The 21,840-nt window shown below is 41.3% G+C and overlaps 1 protein-coding gene across 3 annotated transcripts in view; it reads right to left on the bottom strand.

Moving 5' to 3' along the window:
• The window catches only part of LOC109300158 (aromatic-L-amino-acid decarboxylase-like), a 103,244-nt gene that overhangs the window by 36,049 nt on the left and 45,355 nt on the right, over positions 1 to 21,840 (bottom strand). For all 3 annotated transcript variants that reach the window (XM_019520748.1, XM_019520756.1, XM_019520783.1), the window contains exons 7-11: positions 17,912 to 17,978; positions 14,838 to 14,932; positions 10,969 to 11,036; positions 4,786 to 4,862; positions 1,188 to 1,207 (exon numbers count right to left, since the gene is read on the bottom strand). In XM_019520748.1, coding sequence (XP_019376293.1) covers positions 1,188 to 1,207; positions 4,786 to 4,862; positions 10,969 to 11,036; positions 14,838 to 14,932; positions 17,912 to 17,978 — 327 coding nt within the window. The remainder of the gene's footprint in view (positions 1 to 1,187; positions 1,208 to 4,785; positions 4,863 to 10,968; positions 11,037 to 14,837; positions 14,933 to 17,911; positions 17,979 to 21,840) is intronic.

Below are 21,840 nucleotides of genomic sequence, written 5' to 3'. Positions count from 1 at the left end.
AGGAAGTTGAAGGCTGCTATTAAACCCTGCCTTCAGTCTTCTCTTCTCTAGACTAAACAAACCCAGGTCCCTCTCCTTCTCCTCAGAAGTCATGCTGCACCTGTGCCATGCCTATCCCTGCTGCCCCCCACTGCCACGCACTGCATGGGGGGGCTCTGCCATGAGCCCTCAGAGGCCCCGATTGTTGCTGCTGCAGCCGGTGAGTGCACAGCTTTTTAAAGTCCCAGGAGGATGGGGCCGGGTGAGGGATAGCGTAGGGCAGTGATGGGGGCTTCTCCCAAGGCTTCGCCCAGGGAGAGGCAGGCATAGCTGGAGGAGCCATTGGGGAACCTGCAGCTGCCCAGCTGTGCCTGCCTCTTCCTGGTTGATCTGAATCTCTAAATCTCTCTGAATGTTTTCCAAATCAATTCAGAGGCTTTGGATTCAATTTGGACCTTCTAATGGGTGTCCCAATTTAATTTGGATTCTGAGATTCAGCTGCAGAATTGGTTCGAATCTCCTCCAAATTGAATTGACAACCAAAGCTTTGCACAGCCCTACAGGGGAGCAAAAAAGGCCCTGCAAAGGCAAGCTTTTCAGCCAGTGGGCTACAGGGGGTTCTCCTTGGCTCCCCCTGTCCCCAAAGGAGCCTGATAACTGACAAGTTGTCCTCTTCCCTGTCAGGGAAGGGGGCTGGCAGTCAGTGGTCAGCTTGCAGCTGCTGGAAAGGATTGGGAATTGATAGGAATTGGTCATGCCACTTGACCAGTCTTAGAGAGAGCCAAGACAGTCAGCAGAAGGGTCCCCACGGGACTCTCTGACAGTTCGCACTGGGTGAGCTATCAGGCACCAACTTTGGAAAGAGGAAGGGACAGCAGAGGACTATGGGATAATGGGGGATCCTAGGGCTTCTCACCATGCTACATAAATCTGAACAGGCATTACACTGACTGCTTGAAAACTCATTCTCCAGTGAAGTTACTGTTTGAAAGAGCTACCACATTATGGTGGAATTACTATTTTTTTCCATAAGGAACTGGAAAAGGCTTTGTATACTGCCCAACAAAAGTGTGATGCCTGTCCATGGCTTGAGCTTTCTTGGCAGAAAAGTGCTGATGTTTTGAGAAACATGAAAAAAAAAGAAAGAAAAACAGCTCTTCTTTTGTCATTTTAACATCGTAAAGTCAAATTATTAATGATGTACTTACCCGGTAATCTGTAATAAGACCTAAGAGGGGGAAAAAATAAATCCAATTACTTTAACTTCAAAAACCAGATACTAGAGAATTTTGCCATTTTACCCTTTGTAAGGTACTCAGTACAACCAAAAGCCATTGGAGCTGAAGCAAAGGAGCATGTATGAGGAAGCACCTTGACATTTTGGGCTCACCTACTTCTCAATTGGTGGGACTATACCTGCTTTTAAATAGCCAAAATTAAGCAGTTTTCATGAGAAGCAATGAGTCTCCTTTCTGTTACATTTGAGGCCTGTGAAAATGCTAGGTCAAATAATTGCATTTATTTTCCTGTTTCAAGGGGACGCTTGTCTAGAAGGCATCAAATAATTGACATGTAAGAGACTCAACTGCCTCTGTGAAGTGGAAGCCAAAGGAAGAATAGTAACAGGTCACCGGTTCATCACAGGTTCTCTGTCATAAAGTTTCCTCAGTCTTCACTTTGGTGAATCAAAGACATGTTCAAGAGGGATTTTGTGCTACTAACCACTCCACTGTGTTTATTCAGACACTTGCTGTTTGTTCCTAGGTCTGTCGCTCAGAGGGCTAAGAGCTCTAAATGATAATCAAACATCAGCTCTACTCAGAGGATAATGCTGGGCGTTTCTCCGTTGTTTTTTCTCAAAGTCTTGTTCAAAGCTCTTTATAACATTGACTGACAAAGCCAAAAAACATCCTTGTGAGGCAAGCCTAGAATATGGATAGCTATATTTTGTTCAATTACCGAGAGTCAGGAGGTGTATCTCGTTTTGCAAATCAGTTAATTGAATTAATTTCACATTAAGGGGAAACTGAGACATGAACTTAAATGTTTTGCATATGATTATGTGGTGAGTCTGTGACAGAGACAAGAACAGGACCCAGATCTTCTGCTCTCAGTTCCAGCCCCTGATTCAGGAATGTGCTAAGGGGCATGTTTAATTCCATCCCTATTTAGAGACGCACTTAAGTGCATGCTGAGCTTTATTACTGCTTCCACTACTACTTCTATTCTGCTTTACCCATGCATGTAAGTTGGACCATGTGACTTAAGTATGTGCCTCAGTGCTTGCCTGAATTGGATTACAATGAAAAACGTTCACTCTCCTCTGCCTGAAAAAGCGTGTTTGGACCTGAAAGCTTGCAAAGAAATATATATTTTTTGCCACTATTTAGTTGGTCTAATAAAAGATATCACCTCTAGCACAAGATTTTTGTCTACTTCTACCTCTTAGAACAACATGGCTATAAGCTATATCCCTGCTGTATCACATGTACTTACCTGGCTAGTTACATGCCATATGTACCATTCTTATAATCTATATCGGAAAAGGAAGTATTTCTTGCAGTGTCATTCTTACCTGACAACCAAATGCAGTGGCAAGCTACGTTTGTGTATACAGCTTAGGTGCACAAGGATGTATTCCTTATTATAACTGCCTGATCTTACCTTTATCCTACCCACCCTTAGTCTGTTCCTTCTAATCATAACCAAGCTCTTGAGAGAAGTGACTGTCTCTTTACTGAACATTTGTATAAAACCAAGGACAGCAGGACCCTTAAGGACTGCTTTAACAACAACAATAAACTCATTTCATTATAGTCAAGGGAAAGACTTCCACTGACTTCAGTGGAAGACCAAATGGGTCTCAGCTGAGTAGCAACGTAATTTGATGACGCCCATTTTCCTCTACATCTCAATGACCATTTTAGTTTAATAGTTGCAAGCCTGGTAGTAAAGAGTAAGGCAACCTCTGACGAGCACATAACTTTATGTCGCTGCAAGAGTCTACGCCTAATGATCCACTAGTAACGCATTTCAGAAGCTGTAGAGCATAATGCAATCAATGATTAGTCCTTGTCCTAGTGATTACAAGCCTTACTCTTCCATCTGTATTTAACCAGGAGGAACAGAATTGTGGGAGCACATGTGGTATTCACAAAGCTGTAATTTCCTAATGCTGCCATTTGGATTTGACCTGTATCCTGGGTTGCCAGGCAAGCGCATACAATCTTCTTGGCATGACTATGGAAGTCACACAGAATTATAATTACCGACAAAATAAAGATTTTCCCCTTTTGGGCACACATAATTGCAGCATGGTTATTAAGAGTAATTGCACACAGATAGATGTATTTTGTCACTCACTTAAATTCCTGAATGATAGATAAATGAGGTTTAAAATGTCACTTTGTTTACCTTGTAAGCAGTGGTTAAAAAGCTGGGGGCATACTACTAAATGCCAAATCCCAGAATTAGAGAACTGAATAAAAATGTTTTCAGATGTGATGAGCAACCCTAAACCTCATTGAAGTCAACAGGAGCTGGAGATGCTCAGCACCTTGACAAACCCAGACATGTTTATTGAGATGCCTAAATATGGAATCAGCAGCTTGGTTTTGGGCACATATATTTGAAATGCGTGGCCCCTATTTTAAGGAAATCACTGACAAATGGGAATAAGGCACAGAGTAATTGGTGTCCTAAATAGAATCACAGAAAATTAGGGTTTGAAGAAAACTCCGGAGGCCATCTAGTCCAGCTCCCTGCTCAAAGCAGTACCATCTCCAATTATATTATCCTAGCCATGTTTTGCTCTAGCCAGGTCTTAAAAAATTCCAAGGATAGAGAGTCCACAACCGCTCTGGGTAACCTGTTCCACTGCTTTACTATTCTCCTAGTGAAAAAGTTTTTCCTAATATCTAACCTAAACTTCCCTTGCTGCAACTTGAAACCATTGCACCTTGTTTTGTCATCTGCTACCACTGAGAACAATCTAGCTCCATCCTCTTTTGAACCCCCTTCAGGTAATTGAAGACTGCAATTAAATTCCTCCCGCGTCAGTCTTCTCTTCTCCAGGCTAAATAAGCCCAGTTCCCTCAACCTCACCTCATAAGTCATGTGTCCCACCCCCCTAGCTATTTCCACTGAAGTCTCTCCAATTTGTCTAAATTCTTTCTGTACTGGGGGGTCAAAACTAGACACAGTACTCCAAATGTGGCCTCAGCAGTGCCAAATAGAGGAGAATAATTACTTCCTTCAGTCTACAGACAATGCAGCCCAGTATGCCGTTAGCCTTCTTTGCAACAAGAGCATACTGTTGGCTCAAATGGATGATTCAAATTTGGACCAGGCGCATTCAAGGTATAGCACCCTCCAATGACCTATGCAATGCACTTAGGTTCACGAAAGGTTGTTCTCTGTATATAAAATCTTATTTTACTAGTCTGTAAAGATGCACATATCTACCCTGCCACCTACACAATTGAATCATCACATCCAGATCACAACAAACATTAACCCAGCACATATTCTTGGTTGGTATAGAGCTGGAGAAATCCCACTGCCAAGTATGAACATCATAAAATTATTATCTTCCAACCACCATTGTATTTGTATCAACTAAAAATCTCACTGGGAATCTATCTGTATGTTTGCAAGCTCACAACCATTGAGACTCTGGTGCTAAGTCACCTTTTGAAATGGGACAGAGATGATTTTGAAAGTGTTGCCCCTAGTCTTTAACTATTTTTTTTCATTTAAAATAAGTGTGCATAAAACAATGATCATCTTCTTTAAATACAAAAGTACCAGATTCCTGGTGGTTATGCTGCAGGTAAAGTGGATCTAACTTGAAGGCACCTATTAAATCGGATCTCTTCTTCACCCTGCATGAAAAGAACAGACACGGATTACTCTGAAGAGAAAGGACAAATAAATAGTGGTTAGTGGCAAAACTCAAGCTCACTTCTCAACATCTGTTTCTATCACTGATATAGATACGGTGGGCAGGCTATTCCTTTTCTAGCCTCACAAACCATAATTCATTCCATGGCTATCATAAATGTTGGTGTTAATGATACTTCTTCATCAGTTCATAGATTGTAGAGTCAGAAGGGACCACAAAGGATCATTGTATCTGACCCCCTGCCCCTGGCAGGAAAGAGGACCATGGTCAGATGACCCCAGTCAGGTGTCTGTCAAGCCTCCTCTTGAAGACCTCCAAGTTAGGTGGTAGTACCACCTCTTTTGGAAGCCCATTCTAGATTCTGGCCGCCCTTACTGTAAAAAAATTCTTCCTAATGTCTAACCTGAATCTCCTCTCTACTAGTTTGTACCCATTATTCCTAGTTACTCCTAGGGGTGCCCTGGTAAATAGCACTTCTCCAGTTCCTTGTTGTCCCCACCCCTTGATAAACTTATAGGCAGCTACAAGGTCTCCCCTCAGCCGTCTCTTGTGAAGGCTGAAGAAATCCAGATCCCTCAACTTCCCTGCATAGGGTCTTCAAAGGAGGTCACTAATCATGTGAGTGGCCCTCCTCTGAACCATCTCCAGATTCTCTATGTCCCTCTTGAAGTGTGGGCTGTGGTGCTAGAGCAGTGGTGCTCAACTTCTGGCCCTATGGGCTGGGTAAGTGGTGGAGGGCAGTCTGTGGGCTGGATCTCATGGGTCAGTCCACAGGCCAGATCCAGCATGGGGAAGCTGTGGCAATTAATGCTGCCACCAATCCCCTGCTCCCAAATGTTGGGACTGGTAAGGAGCCTTGTGGGCCAGATGACATGTTCCCTTGGGCTGGATTTGGTCCACAGGCCAGAGGTTGAGTACCACTGTATTAAAATAATTTTAGATGACAAGTAACCTGGTGGAACCTTCAATGAGCACATTCTCTCCATGAGTCCCACAGAGTGAAATGACTTGCTAAGCATCACTCAGAACATCATTGGCTGGGCAGGGAATGGAGCTTGGGCCTCCCAGAAGGAACATGTCAGTTACTTGCATATTAAAATTCATAAGACTGAGAGTACAAAAAAGATTCCTGAGAACAGAGTAGTGAGAATCATTAGGAAAAGTGATTATTTTGTTTTGACTGTGCAACTAGAGTTTTTAACAACCTCAATTATCATCTGTTTTAATGATAAAGAAAATAACCAAAGTGCTTACTTCACATTATAGAGCAAATGCATGTACAATTTAATTTCAATCTATAAAAAGCCACTTTCCTTTAAAAATGCATGCACAGTGAACCTCAACAAAAGAAAACTAGTTTTTTTGTACATTAAGATCATCATAAACCATACCCCCCCCAAAAAAAAAGAAAGAAAAAATTACTTTGGAACCAACAGTTTGTTGGGTATTAACCTGAAGTAATTTGTCTTCTTTGAATACAATCAAAATTTTATTCCTGTCTTATTTCAGAACAAACCAAAGTGGTTAACAGATGCCCAAGCCACAGCTGACCTGTATTGTCATGTTGCTATATACCTGCCATTTGGATATGGAAAATAATACTCTCTTATTGTGGCTCCATTAGCCATTCCTTTCTGTGGAGCTAGAAGCTGGCAGTATAATGAAATTGCCTCCTACCTATGCTAGATAGTACTACTAGATTATTTATTACCAAAGTATTACTACAGCAATAAGATTAGATTGACACAATCACCTTGCATAGAAAAGAAATGGCAGCATTTATATTGGGGGTAAGTGTTTTAGTGACATAGAGCCCATGTGCCATTGAACCTCAATGGGACCTGGGCTCCTAAATCATTTATATTCCTTTTGACAATTTAAGTTTATATATAGTAGGGATTTCTAAAGGATACTAGCTTCCCTGGGATTAAGTTCCTTTCAGTTCATTCGGAGACAAATGGTTCAGTTCTAGCCTTTATGACTATATTTAATCTTTCATCCTTCTACCCAGTGGAATTACAGGTGCTGAGGGAGGTAGCATTCGAAGTTAGACCAGGTTTAGGCTGCAGTTCAAGATCTGAGTTCAGCAGAGCTTTTATACATGTGTTTAACATCAAGCAAATGTTTATCTCCCTTTAAAATCAATGGGATTATAAGAATATGCTAAAGGACTTCACTGAAGTGAGGCCTTAATGATGTTGAAATATTTTAAAAATTTCAGGAAGAGCTATTTGATGAGAGCTTTTATCTCGTCTGGTCTTCTGGGTTTAGACCAGACATATTACTAAACTGTAGGAATGTATGTATGTCTGAAGCTTTGGGATTGAAGTGCTCAGATACCATAGCTCTAACTACAGCATAAGGCTAGGGACACAAGTTACACACAGATTGGTTTAAGTGATTAGAAGCTGGTTTAAACCTGTAACAGAATAGAAGTTCAATGCACATAAACCAGCTTCAAAATGGCTGAAATTGGTTTAAGATAAACCTGGCTGAATGTAGTATCAGAATTAACTGGTTAAGGTCAAACCAGAAGAGGAAGCGAACACGCAGCTCATGCTGGCTACATCCTGGAAAGCCATGGTCTACCGCCCCCTGGCTTCTGGCTTGAGTCACTGCACGTGTGTGGCTGCACTTCCTGAAACAAAAGTGAATGTCTGTTCATTTGCTTATTGGTTCAATAATTGCAGCTTAGATTAACCTGCAAAGACTGAATTGGTTCAGCCTCTGGCTTTTTGTCTTAGCCTAAATGCCTTGCCAAATTCTATAGACAGGTAAAAAAATAGCCCTGTGTGCATTTGTGTTGTGTGTATCAACATAAACACCTTTAATGGAAAAAAATGCCTAATAAGGCTACTTACAGCAAGAAATCAATCTTGGCTTAAGAGGAACCTTCTATAATTGTTTTACAATGAGTTTAGGAGACCTGGATTGTCTCAGTAGTGTTTTTCCACTCCTGCCAATTTACCATGTATGTCGTAAAGGCAATTTATTGAGAAGAGGAGGAAGAGAAGGCGACTGATATAGAGCATTTACTCAGAAAGGAAACATTATCAAGGTTAAATCATCCTGCTGCCATGCAGATAATGAATGAGTGTGACCAGCAATACAAAGCAGTAATCTAGCAGGCGAATAAGGAAATTGTTCAAATTACTGGAGGAAAATAAAGCAGGATTATTAATGGTACATGTGCTGCCATACTTAGAACAACGGTTGCTCTTCTGTGTGGAGGTCTTTTCCCCCAAGACTTTCCAATGAGTTAGGAACTACTGTTATGTTTTATGATGAGCAGATAAGTGTGGCTCTCACTAGGGGCACACAGTGTAACAAAGGAGCAGGAGAAGGGGGTTGTGCTTACAGAGTTATAAATCTGCCCAGAGCAATTCTTCTATTTCTTGATGCCAACTGGCCTACTACAGTAATGACAATGTCAGATTGATAGAACTGGTCTATTCAAAGAGGGCAAGGGAATTGCTGGCTCCAGGAACAGGAGGAAACAGACTGGCCTAATCATAGACCCAGCACATATGGTTTCCCACTCTACCGATGGAAACACATCTGAGGCAGCAGTTCTATGTCCCATTTTCCCAAAGGAAAATATTGATCAGGAAAGGGCAGGCTACACAGGCCAAAATATTTCAAAGAAGGGTTCATTAAAGCAGGTCCCTAAATGAAAATGGTAAGATTTTTAGAGCTGCTTAGCACCCATTCCCCACAATGGGACCTGCCAATGTTGAGCTCCTTAGAACAGTAGGGACAAACCCTTTTGGCAGACATTTCACAAATTCACCCCATACTCACCTCAAGTACCACTCTGATCCCCTTTCTCTGCCTGATCTGCTGGTCTGATTTCTGCTCCGTTCCCTGTGCCCCCTGCCCAATTTGCTCCTTTGCTTCCTGCCCATCTGCTTCTTCTTCAATCTGCTGCATGCCTCATAGAAACTGCTCATGTCACTTGGGGCACCCATGCTGCAGGTTGGCTACCCCTACTGTAGAAAACCAAGCCACTGGGCTTGAAGGTCCAAACTTTGAGTATCACCCTTGGGCAAAACATGCAGAACCCTTACACCCTTGCCTGAACAAGATGTAGGAGCCTAGGATACACTTGTGTATTCTTTATCAATTTTAAGGCCAGAGTCAGCACGCAACTAGAATCCAGGAGGAGCCCAGTCTCTCTCCATAAGATTTTACCAAAGGGTTTATTATGGACAAATCTAAGCGCTACTACGCATTAACTGTTCAATGCTATCTAGGAAATTCTACCCTATTACAGAATTTATCTGTTGCCCAAAAAATTCACACAAATACACAATTAGGAAATCCAGTTTAAACTTACATTCAAAATGTCCAAGATGCAAAGTGAAGAATTTAAAGCAAACAGCCTGAAATTTCCCAATGTAAGGTTCCTGTGACTGCTGAGTACATTCTTTTATAGTAATTATTTTCACATACACACACGCATACATACACCCACACTTTTTAAAATATCTAGACATTGACAGGTGGAAAGCAGTACAGTTCAACAAAAAGCTTTGTAATTTTTAAAAATACATTTAAGTAGTTTAAGAGCAATGATGTAGCTGTGATAGCTGAGAAATTGTGTGTGAGGAAAGCATTTCTCAGGGTGATAGCTGTTATTGGACAAACTATGTAGTAAGGATAAAATCAGACAAGCTTTCAAATGCGAGACATTGATCAGAGGCCTGACAAAGAATATCTTATATTCAAAACCTTGTCTAATTCTAATTCCAGTTACATAGTTGGCTCAATAACAGACATCACTCTAAAAAAATCTTTGCCTCTCACTTAATTTGGGGCAGAGTCTAGAATTAAGGGGAGATTTTCAAAAAGTACTAATGGCAGCAGATGGGACCCAAGGCCTAAATGTCCTCTAAATTGCAGCACATTAAAATATATGATGGATGTCTGTGATGCTTAATTTCCTCACTCCATCAGTGGCTTCCCTGACACTAGGCTCTTTGAGTTATGAGTAGGAATTGGGGGAAGTTAGTAAAGGAATTCCATCTTTCTCCCCTCCCCCCCTTACACACATCCATAGAGACATCTCATCATGAGATAATTATACTCTTGGGACTAGGCTAAGCCACAGAGTAATCTTGGTCTACTGAGACTGACTATCACTACACATGAGGCAGAGTAAAAATACCCATTACCAACTGACCTAAATAGGAAAAATATGTTCGTAGTAGGGCACTGTGACCTGGAGAATTTAAAGTCTACCAGAGGGTGCAGATATAGACATACAGGTTTAGTACTGCTTTGCGTATGAGAAATACCTTGGATTAGGAGAAAATGAGAGGGTGAATATTGATGGGAAGCTCTTTTCAGCATTAAGTTTCAGTTTCTTTTAAAAGTTTTCAGATGTTTTTAACAATGAACAAACCAATAAAGATTTTAATGTTTGCAAACTAAGCTATTATCAAATGAATTTTAAGGGCTTTTTTCCCTTTTTTTGGACCATTTAAATGCAAATATTTAAAGTTTCCTGGCCAGTTATTTTGATAATGAAAGTAATGATGTGATCTGTGTCTATGAGATGCTGATATTGTGCTTGGTCCTGAAGGACCCTCTTTGGAACATAAAATACCATATCTGTCCTTAGACATGAACAATGAGAACGATTTTGAAATTAAATTTACCAACTTGTTTATTAATTACATTGTTCCCAGTCTATTGGTATTATAATGATTGGGTGCCATGACAATGGCTTTTATAACAAATAACCAAGGCTCAGACTGAGAAAGGCCAAGTGAGACAGAGAAAGAAGCTTGACTTAGTGTGCACTTTGTCTTGTTGACATACATTTTGAGTACAGAATGGAACAGATCTGAATACTCTAAACTTCTGTTTCTGGAGCCAGACTTCAGGGCTCAGAGCCATCTCTAGCCTTCTGCAACCTCAGTTAATGATAGAGTATGACTGATGTGAATAATTCACAGTTTATAGCACTGGTCAAAACTCCATGCATCTATACAACCAGAATGAATGTCTAGCCTTGGGGAGACAGTGTGCTTTCCCACAAAGATCAGGATCACTGATAACCTTCCATATTCCATAATACTTACCACATAGCAGAGCAGTCAAAATTGATGAGGAGCCACTTGTGAGGGTTAAAGTTAAGTGAATTGGCATACTGACATGATAAAAAGAAGAAAAAAGGCATTAGGAAAACGTTCAGTGTCATATTATAGCAGCGCTGCCAGTTTCCCCAGTTGCACCTTCAATCATAATGTAACTCTATTTAAAGCAAATGAGAGTTGTACATGCATACTGGTTGACATGTAGCTGTCTGTAGACGACTACAGCAAACACTACCACCCCATTGTCATATAAACCTTAACAGTCAGCAGAGCTACTTGCATGTTTAAAGTTATGCTCATGCTTAAACTTTTTCCTGAGTTTAAGCATGAGCATAAGCCTATGCTGAGTTTAAGCATGAGCATGAGCCTATGCACAATGTTAAAAATTCAGGCTGCCTGGGCAACTTAAGTTCCTATTCCAAAGTGCTTCACAATAGTGTTCTAACATGTTTGCATTCTTTTTATATAGTCTACATAAAAACATCTCTACCTTAATATAAACAACATATCATTGTAATTGTACCTCGTTTTCTAATAAAGATGTCCTAGAATTCACTCATTCACAGACTGAAACATGAATTTTATAATTATAAATACAATGTAATATAATATATATGCAATATATAATGTAATATATAGTATTATATGGTCCATACATTTATATATATTATACATATTTTGAGATTCATATATCAGTGTTGATGTGTATATTTATTAAAATCTTTTAAAATTCTAACCCCATTCTCCAGAATGTTTCCAGTTTCTTCTAGTTTTGTTTCATCTGCAGACTTGACACACACACACACACACACACACACACACACACACACACACACACACACGCATACACATGCACCCACACACACTGAATACATGCAATATACCCAAACACAAATGCCATGTATTTAGATCTGGAATGGTATGTTGTATTGATAGACTAGTCGCAGTATTATAGCTGGTCAGAAAAATCTTTTTTCTCCCTCCAAATACTTAGTAGAATAAGGCTTTTAAAAGAATCCCACCAGACATTCTCATAAGTGAAATGAAGAAGTGTGGGCTAGATAGAGTTACTGGTATGTGAATATATAATGGGCTGAATGATGGCAAGCAAAGAGTAACTATAAGGCTACAAACATATGTCACATTTCCCCCCAGATAAACCATTTTATCCCAGGACAAAGTGAAAACATTCAGATACCCATGTCCATTCTTCCAAGATAAATCCTAAAAAGGTTCATGGGATAAGAGATGCTAACATTTTATCCAGGAACATTGCAAAGTGCATCTGAACACTTGTCCCAAGACTGCATTACTGAATTAATGTAGAAAGAAAAAGCAACAGTGCATTCAGCAATTCACCAAACTCTGAAGAGCATTGTGTAAGTGTGCATATCCCAGGCCTGGACATTGCTCTGTTCTGGGACAAATGTGGATACAACATATCCTGGGATGAATGGATTATCTGTTTCTAGTCTAAATGTATCAAGGCCAGACTGGCAGGAGGTTGCAAGTGACATTCCACAGGGTCTTTTCTCGATCTGATGCTGTTTAACATTTTTCTTGATGACCTGGATGCAGGAATAGAGAGCTTCCTGATCAAGTCTGCAGATGACATGAAACTAGAAGAAACTGCAAACACCCTGGAGAATGGGTTTAGAATTAAAAATAACAATAAGAAGAAGTAAGAGGACTAAACTGCTGACCACAAAATGATGATATTCAACAACAATAATTTTAAGATGCCAATGCCACACCTAGGGAAGAAAAATCAATTGCACACAATATAGAATGGGAAATAATGACCTAGCCAGTAGCACTGCTGAGAAGGATCTGAAGGTTATAGTGAATAACTAGCTCAGCTTGAGTGAGTAATGTGAGTTATCACAAAAAAACACTCCAGCTATTGGGCCGGATTAAGAGAAGCATTAAATGTAGTGCACAGGAGGGAGTCAGGTTATTGTATCACTCTATTCAGTGCTGATTAAGCTACAGTAGAGTACTGGATCTAGTTCTGGGGCCCACCTCTTAAGGTTATAGAGAAACTAAAGATGATCCAGAAGGCAGAGATAAAGGCCAGGTAAAGACATTACATGTAAACAAGTATAAATGCCCCAAAACTGGTCTATGCCCATAGCAGAACAGAAATTCAGTGCACATAGACTGGTTTAAAAATTGTTGAAACTGGTCTAAGATAGACCTAGATCAATGTACACTCTAACTTAATTGGTTTAGGTTAGACTGGTGCATTGGACTTCTGTACCAGGTCCCTAATTGATTCACGTTAGGTTGCTGTATGCCAGCATCCTAGGCATCTTTGCAGCACCCCATTTGTTAGCCCCCACTCACAGGAAGTCGTGCTAGCACTCACTCCCTGGGCTCTCACAGAGCTGAGTCAGCAAAGCCTTTGTCCCCAGCCCTGCCTCCTGCCTGTGGTGAGCTGTGAGCTGCAGCCAGGCAGGGGTAGTGGGGTGGGAAATGGAGGCTTCTGCTGCATGGGCCCTGCAGCTGATTGGGGGTGACCCACCTGCTTAGCTGTGCTTGGCATCCTCCAGCAGGCAAGGCCCAACCTGCTGGCCTCAGCCAGTGCAGGCAGCTTGCATGCCCCCTGACCAAAGGGCAAATGCATGTTCTGTTTGCTTCTAAACTAACCTATGCTGTTTACAGAAACCCATGTAGCTTTGATTACTTCTGCATCAGGCTTTTTGAATGTCTGTACCTAGCCAAAGATAACAAAGGGGTTGGGCTGCAAGCTGTACAAAGAGAGGCTGAGAGTACTAGGTATATTTATTTTGGTGAAAAGGATATTAAGGATGGATATCATGGCAGTTTTCAAATATCTGAAAGGCTGGTGTAAGGAAAAGGGATAAAAAATGAGCACCCTTGCTGCAAAGGACAGGACTGAGCAAGGCAAGATTTAGATCAAATCTCAGGAAGGCACCCACACCTCATTGCCCCATTTTGTAATTGACTTCTCACATTGCTTTCTTCATAACTTCACAATGTTTTGTAAAAAAATTGGTGACTGCCATGTAAAAGGGTATTTTACCCATTGATGTGTGAGGTAGGGAACCTATTCAGAGCTACTGAATAGTTAAAACCCTGACAGATGCGGGACTATACCATGGAGGCTGATTCATTTCCTTTAGGAACCAATAAAAGTAATTGGAAAAAAAAACCCACACAGGAAATTACAGCAAGCTTCATTTGCTGATAAAAAAGACAGAAAAAAAATGCTTTATTTGTTAGGGTTTTTTATTAGTCTCTACCTATCGGTACCATTCTGTTTAAACTTCTGGCTTTACCAAACAGTGATATTTTCTCCTCTGACGTGGAAGACAAGGACTTATCTGACAGTCTGAGGGAAGCTTCAGGAAATTGCTCTACGCTTATCTAAGTGCCCAAGTGCCAGGCAACTCATGAAGAGGGAGAGAAAAGAAGCCGACGTCTCATTGGAAGAAAATTTCATCTAGCGAACGTTTTATTATTAAACCCTGACTGCTGTAGATAGAGCTACAGGTTGGTTCTGTATGTCCCGTCCCTGAGTATGTAAATAGATGAGCAGATAAGAAAGCAGATGTTAATTATTACAACTTTTTAAAAAATCAAGATTACCCTTTTAAAAAGTTCTTATCATGGACAATCAACCCCCCCATGTCTACAACACACTCCAGAGTGCTTGGTTGATTCAACTTTATTTCAATACCATTTTGAAAAACAAATTTCTACGGCAGGTAGTAGCCTGGTCCTTTTATCATAAAGACAGCAGGAAAGGCATTAGTGTTATAGTCATAGGAAGTTAGAGATTTAAAATCCATGGGCTTTTGGTGGTATAAGAAAAAAATATCACCACTCACCTCCACTCCATTTAGAAGATACCGGAATTCAGGGCAGATGAAAGAACTCCCTGCATAGGCTGCATCAATATGCAACCAGATATTCTCTTTATTACCTGAGAAAAGAAAGACAAATAAGCAAAGACTTTGTTTTATCATTAGTCATTTCATATAAGACCAAGGGACTAAGAAGCACCCAGTGTTCTGAATAACTATTCATTCATAACACGATATTTTCAAATATGACATGTGCAGAACATTAAAAAATACATATTTAAAAAAAATCTACTGACATACATATATGCATTAATTTCTAGAAACAAAATCTCTCAACTTTTGGAATTAAAATTCTAGCTTCTGAGTGCTCCAGAGCAGCAGATTCTTATCTGGCACCATTTTTCGGAGACACTTATGCTGCTAAATGAACTATTTCTAACAATATAGAAAAATAAATATATGAATAAAAAATGCTGAGAAATAAGAGCCTTGTATGTGAACAAACTGTCACATATTAGGAATTTGCTAGCTGAAGTTATTCATTAAGTGCTTCATGCAAAACTATTTCAGCATATGTAGCTCCTTAGTTCCTGTAAATTTACTATGCATATTATGTGATTGGTGCCTTAAGAAAACATCAAATCTCATCCTGGTTTTATCAGGACAATTCCAGATGTTCATGTCCCAGTGAGCCACTAACTTCTTCCAGGATGCTTGAAATGTCATTTCACCAGACAAAATATACAGAGTGTGGAAAAATGCACATTTTAGCTGCTTTAAAATGGAGGGGAAACTGCTGCTCAGGAGCATGCAGCAGCTGCCGCAATGTAATTTGTCCATCTGGGATGTGCCAGTGCTCCTGCTGTTACTTAAACCTGGAGGTTCCTACCCAGAGGCTTTTGCCCTTCAGCTCCAGGTCAGACCAGTCTCCATATTTGGGGCCAGGAAAGGATTTTACCCCATGGTCAGATTGCTATGAACTCTGGGGATCTTTGTTTTCCTCTGTTGCTGGGGGCATGGCCCTCTTCCTTGGTTCTCTTGAGCACATATTAATCACTTCTATAGCAGCAGGACACTGGCCATCATGATCCTCCTGCTTTAACTGTAGCAGTTTAGGGCGTTAAGTCTTGTTCTGTGTCAGGGTTGACTGGGTAGTTTTGCTAAGAGGTTAGACCAGGGGTTGATCAGTAATGTGGGGCCAATCTGCATGCCAGATCAGGTATGATGGGGGGAAGGGGAGGGGGTCCATGGACCCAAACTAGCCCATGGACCAGCCCTGTGCCATAGGTACTCACTGTGCCCTGTGTGGGTCTGGGGCAGCACCACTGGCCCTATGTTTGACACCCCTGGGTTAGACAGTAGGTTGCATAGGCTGGTTTGGATGGGGATGATCCTACCTCAGGCAGGGGATAGGTTAGATGACCTCTGGAGGTTCCTTCGAGTCCTACTTCTCTATGATTACATGAGCCTGTAGTAGATGGGTATTCAAGATATGGCCTGAGTCCACAGAGCCACATTGTTTAACCCCCAGTGCTATCCCCATGTGAAGCCAATCTGGGTACCCCTTCCCACACTCCGCATGCTGGATCTAGTGCCTGCTGCACCCACTACTACAGGATAATGCTGTGTGTGGGGCCTGCCCCAGACAGAGCGAGCACTGAATGTGGCACAGTCCGGGACTAGCCAGAGCAGGCACTGGGTCTGGTATCTCAGAGTGTGGGCTTCATGGGTCCCCCATATGCTGGATCCGGTGCACACTACAGCCAGTCCAGGACCCATGCTTCATGAGGCACATACCCTGGATCTAGCCAGAAAGAGAGAGCCACATGCAGTGCAGTCCAGACCACATGGAGCAAAGGCTGTAGGCACTGGATCCAGCATGCAGGGGAGGCAAGGGGTCTGTGGGCCTGATCTGACCCCTGGGGCTGGCCCTGTGCCATTCATCTGGCCCATGGATCAGTCCCGTGCTACTCAGAGCCAAGTGAGTTTGATGCATCTGCTGTAGCAATACAAGGTAGCTAAATCACCCCAGCTTTGACTGTGAATGAAGCAGAGCTAAAGTTGGGATGGTTTAGTTACCCTTGTGGCACTACAAAACCCTGAGGACAGAACAGGTAGAGCGTAACAGCTGGTATCAATATCCTGTGCTATCAGTACAATTCTTACTCCTGTTTGCACACTCAGTCTTCTTGTAGGCACAAGCTGTTCTAGATCAGTGGTTCTCAACCTTACGGACTTGAGGCACTCCTCCATAAGTTTCATTAATTGAGAAGCACTCAATCTCCAAAATGAATTTATATATTACAATACTTACATCCTTACACAGGGGCCGGGCAGTGGGGTTGGGGGATCATCCAGGCAGGGACAAGCTTATCTGCACAGTTTATCTCCTCACATCTCATGGCAGCCTTCAAAGGACCTGGGAGCACCGTGGTTGAGAGTCACTGTTCCAGATGTACTGCTACTACCCAAACTAAAATGCAACTACCTGTCACACAGGTATGCAGCAAAAAATGCATTTCATACCAATCATCATTCAAGATCAGAGCTCACCATAATTTGACAACACTGCAGCAGGAGTCAATGATCCCATCTAGTTAGTACAGCTCCCTGTGCCAACCCCTGGTGACCATAGGGCAGAAGGAGTGAGGGGGTTGGTCTTTACCTCTCTGCTTCCCTACAGTCACAGGAACCAAAGGGAAAGAGTGCAAGCAACACAGGGGCTATCAATGTCAGTAAAAAACAGTAAAATTCTGTTTTTCCTTGCTCCTGGGAGGTTCTGACACAAGCAAAATGGATGAGAGAGAAAAGCTGCACAGTGAAACACTTCAACCTTTTGCCACCCCCTAATACTTTTTGGCACAAAAGAGGTTACATTATCCCTTGAAGATATAGTCTGCTTCCACTTTGGTGATCTGGCCTGAAAACACAAGTTAGATTCTTGAAACAATATTAGAAAGCAATTGTAAGGGAAAGATTTATTATAGACAGAGTTATTGCATTTGGGAACCAATGCCACACAACACCCTGGAAATGAGTCAGCAGGACTAGCTAACTGTTATTTACATTTTAGAAAGAAGCAGCAGACAACCACTTACAAATAGGCCCCAGCTCTAGCAGTTTGTCAAAGGAGCAGCAAGCCGTGGTTCCCAGAGTCGCACAAAACTGCAGAGCCAAAAAAAAGGCAAAAGTTTAAGAAACAAGTTTTCCAACAAAGAAAATTATCAAGTGAGAAATGGAGAGTCATAAAGACATCAAAGAATGAAAGAATGCAGGTGTTTTAGGATGTCAAAGCCACAGAACATGACGATACCTATCTAATAAATGCATTACAGAGGTTTTCCAAAGTTTGAGGAAGTCTGCACTGGGGATTTTGAGTCTATGTATTTTGAGTGTGCACATGCATAAACATACATGCATGCACACACACACAACCATGTTATATTAATATGTGTTGAGGTGTTTGTACATGTGTGTGCTCACATGTGTATGTGTATAACTAGCACATTCTAATACATATGAAGAGCATAATGTAAACATATTAAGCCAGTCAAGATAAAGCCAAGGCGTTTTTCTCTCCAAAACAAGAGCTGGCTTTTATTTTAAAAGGAAATTCATTAAATGAAGGGTGGGGGAAGAAGGGGAAAATGGCCTTTGGAAAGAATGTCCATTGTTTACCCGAAAAAGGCTTTAAGGACATGTCTTGACCAGCTAATTCGGATGCCAGCAACAGTATTTTAAAGGTCAATGTCAGTCAGTATAGCACTGCTCATAAAAGCTTATAGGAAAGGGGAGATTTTGCCGTGCTGTGATGATCTAATTTATGGGCACCTTTTTCAAAATGCATGGTGGGGTTGAGCAGAGTCTTGATTCACTCTGTGTTTCAAAAGGGGTCCTAAGGTTGGGAAACACTGCTAAGTTGTTCCTGCATAGTGTGGGACAAAGCCAAGCAGCTACTTCTTTTGCTATCTACAGTTCTGGTTATTGAGGCTTACAGTTCATCAAAACTGTCCAAAAAATTTCAGAGAACCACCCAAGTCCTTTTCTGCCCAGACAGTTAAGTGGCCGGGGTGATTAAAAGCAGAATTTAAGGCATAAATAAGTGCAAACACACTCTCTTTGCTCTGCATTAACCCTCACAAAACAAATCTGCAGCTGTATGGCATGTGTGCTCAACAATAATATTAAAGCTTGCTCCTGTTGCCAGGGCTGGGAGAAGGAGATAACTTTGTGTCTGTGCTTTATGGAAAGTGCTCACATACCATAGTGATAACCAGTTTAAGTAAACCTAGTGAATAATCCTCTACTTGTCTGGCATGTGGTAGACGTGACTTAGTGCAGCTGCGTAAAATCATGAAATCTAGCAGCCTGGAGCAGAATTTTTCTGCCATTCGAATTTTTCTGTGGTGGCAATGACACTAATGACTTTAATTGCTATAAACATTGTGTCACAAGCAAACAGGCAATCAAAAGTTGGTGGAGCCATTCTAACACGTATTCTTCCTCCCCCCGCCCCCACTGCTCCCCCACCTAGCACTTCTATGAAACATGTTAGCACCCAAGGCTCATCAGACTTAGAAATAGAAGTGCAAGATGGTTTGAGCCCCTCTATCCCTATTTTTGTGGAAGCTGGTCTTCTCAAGGTCAAGAATGCCTGGCTTCAAATAAATGTTACAGTACATTTTAAAAAGGTTTGACCAGGTCTTCTTTGTGATGAATTCAGTGTGCAGTTAGGTCTTCTACCCACAGATGAATGAAAAATAGCCAGAGTGATCACACTTTCTCTGACTTTCATGTTCAGTTGAATTCTGGGTAGAAATACATGGATGTACACAGGGGGAAGAGGGGCTCCCTTATGAAAATGGGATTAAGTTTGGACACCTACACAAATTACACATGGAGAACAATGTTTGAAATATCAAGTTACCCAGGCACACAGCTAAGGAAAGGAGAAATTTAAGGTTGCACACAGTCAGAATTGTGTTTCCTTACCCATGTGCATTATGATTAGGTATGTGGGCTGTTATGAACAGGAGTGTCAGTGACTAGCAAGAGACAATTAAAGTGAGAAAGATTATTGCTCAGTTTAGCCAGCAGAAGATGCAATACTTTGAAGTCAATACCATAAGACATGTTAAGCTAAGCTACAAACACGCTTTCCATAACCACTCTAAAAATGTGCCATTTTGATCAGTGATTATATGCATTCAGTACATGAGTTCAACTGTTTTAAGTAATGGTTTGCTTAGTAGACAGCGCCTTATTGTTTAAATATTTTTTAATGGCTTCTCGGTAGGTATCTAAGCCCCAAAGCCACTTGTGTTAATTCCCAGAAACCACTTAAAGTGACAGCATCTGCTCTCATCAGGGCACATAACCCTGCGTCAGTACTAAACAATGAACCTAACCCAATTTGTAGCCCATATTACAGGAGCATAATCACATTTGTTCAGGGCAGGGGACAGGCTATTTCACAGAAATGGAACTGACAGCTCAGGAAAGCCCCCAGGCATTATCCTTTTCAGCTTGTGTACTGTAAATATAACTCTGCCCTTATGTGGATCTGAAGCAGCCCAGTACTTGGTTCTCTCACCTCAAGTCATTCCACCCTGTATCAGGGAACGTACACTGGTCTCTCTGACATTCAAAGCTTCAGACAGTGCAGAATCTTTACCTTTTAGAAGTTTAATCTCCCAATAGTACACAAAGGACAAATCTGCATATGCCTACCAACTTTAAAAGGACTTGGCTGGTTAAATGTCATGTGGATCAATAAGGGAACAGGGTTTGTCATGCAAAGCCAACTGAGATTTCAGACTCATGGTTTTTCTGGAGGTAACAAGAATAAGAAGAATAGCCAGGAAAACTTATGCAACTGAAATATGCTAAAAGACATGTCCCATTTAAAGAAGTGATTACCAGTGATATTTATAGGGGTTATGTTTATCCAAAATACTTATGAGATCTTTATGCTAATATATGACCAATGAATGCAGAGCTATAATTGGTCCCAGGTTATACCAGTTGCTACTATTTATTAAACCACCCATGAGGTAATTTTGACTCCTTGACACAGAGTTCCTCGTGCTAATTTTCTAGTCATTTCTGCAACTACAACCACTATTTAAAAAAACAACAAACATCTCAGACTACCATATATTCAGTTCAAAGATGCTGCTAGGTAGTAGTCACATTAGTGCTTTAGTGATAAAACAAAAGGCAACGATCTTCCCCGAAAATACCAGGCTAGCATGGTTAAGGTGTATCAGATTCTATAGCCAATGGCACACATAGGAGTGATGTAGCTGACATCCCATCCAGCTGCCTTTGATTCCCAAGCCCATATGGCTAGGTACACAAAAGCTAGGTCAGTTGGGAGGGGACCTTTAGCACAAGTCCAGAGAAAGGTTTACCCCCACCTCTCTGTAGCAAGAGACTATTACTGCTCTGCTACTACACCTCACACAACTCTATTAATATTAACTTCTAGCCTAGCGATCCTTCTCCCTTTCTGTCTATGCAATGCTCATCTCTGTGTTAACTAAATACTTACTAGTGATATTTTCTCCTCTCTATAATGCAACCACTTCTGGGCATCATGTAATATGTATCTACAATCCCAGCCTTTTCTGAGGGGAACGTTGCCTGTCAGACAGCCACATCATTTCATTAGCACTATTAATCTTGTGAAAAGAACTGTTTTCAGTTCATTTTCACAAGATTAATTAATTTTAGGTCATTTGTGGAGGCACTTCCAACTCTTTAATTCTGTGGAGACAACTGCCTACAGCAGTCTTGATGCAAATTGTCTGCTTCTTAATATCCTGTACATCATCACTGAGAAGAGCCATTTCAGCTAGACCCACAGATAGTTTGTGCTGGGGATTTATTCAACCACTGAGACTGTATTGTAGCTTTAGCATGTCATCAGGACCCTGAAGTATATTGTAATATACTCCCCAGCTACTGCCATACACCTGCACTGACTTACGAAGGTCAACATACTAACAGCCCACTTGTACACATG

This window comes from Gavialis gangeticus, unplaced genomic scaffold (genome assembly GCF_001723915.1).
Source record: "Gavialis gangeticus isolate Ggan-Ray unplaced genomic scaffold, GavGan_comp1, whole genome shotgun sequence".
Classification (NCBI taxonomy): Eukaryota; Metazoa; Chordata; order Crocodylia; family Gavialidae; genus Gavialis; species Gavialis gangeticus.
Note: the sequence above shows the minus strand (reverse complement) of the source record. Positions and strands in the feature narration are given on the sequence as shown.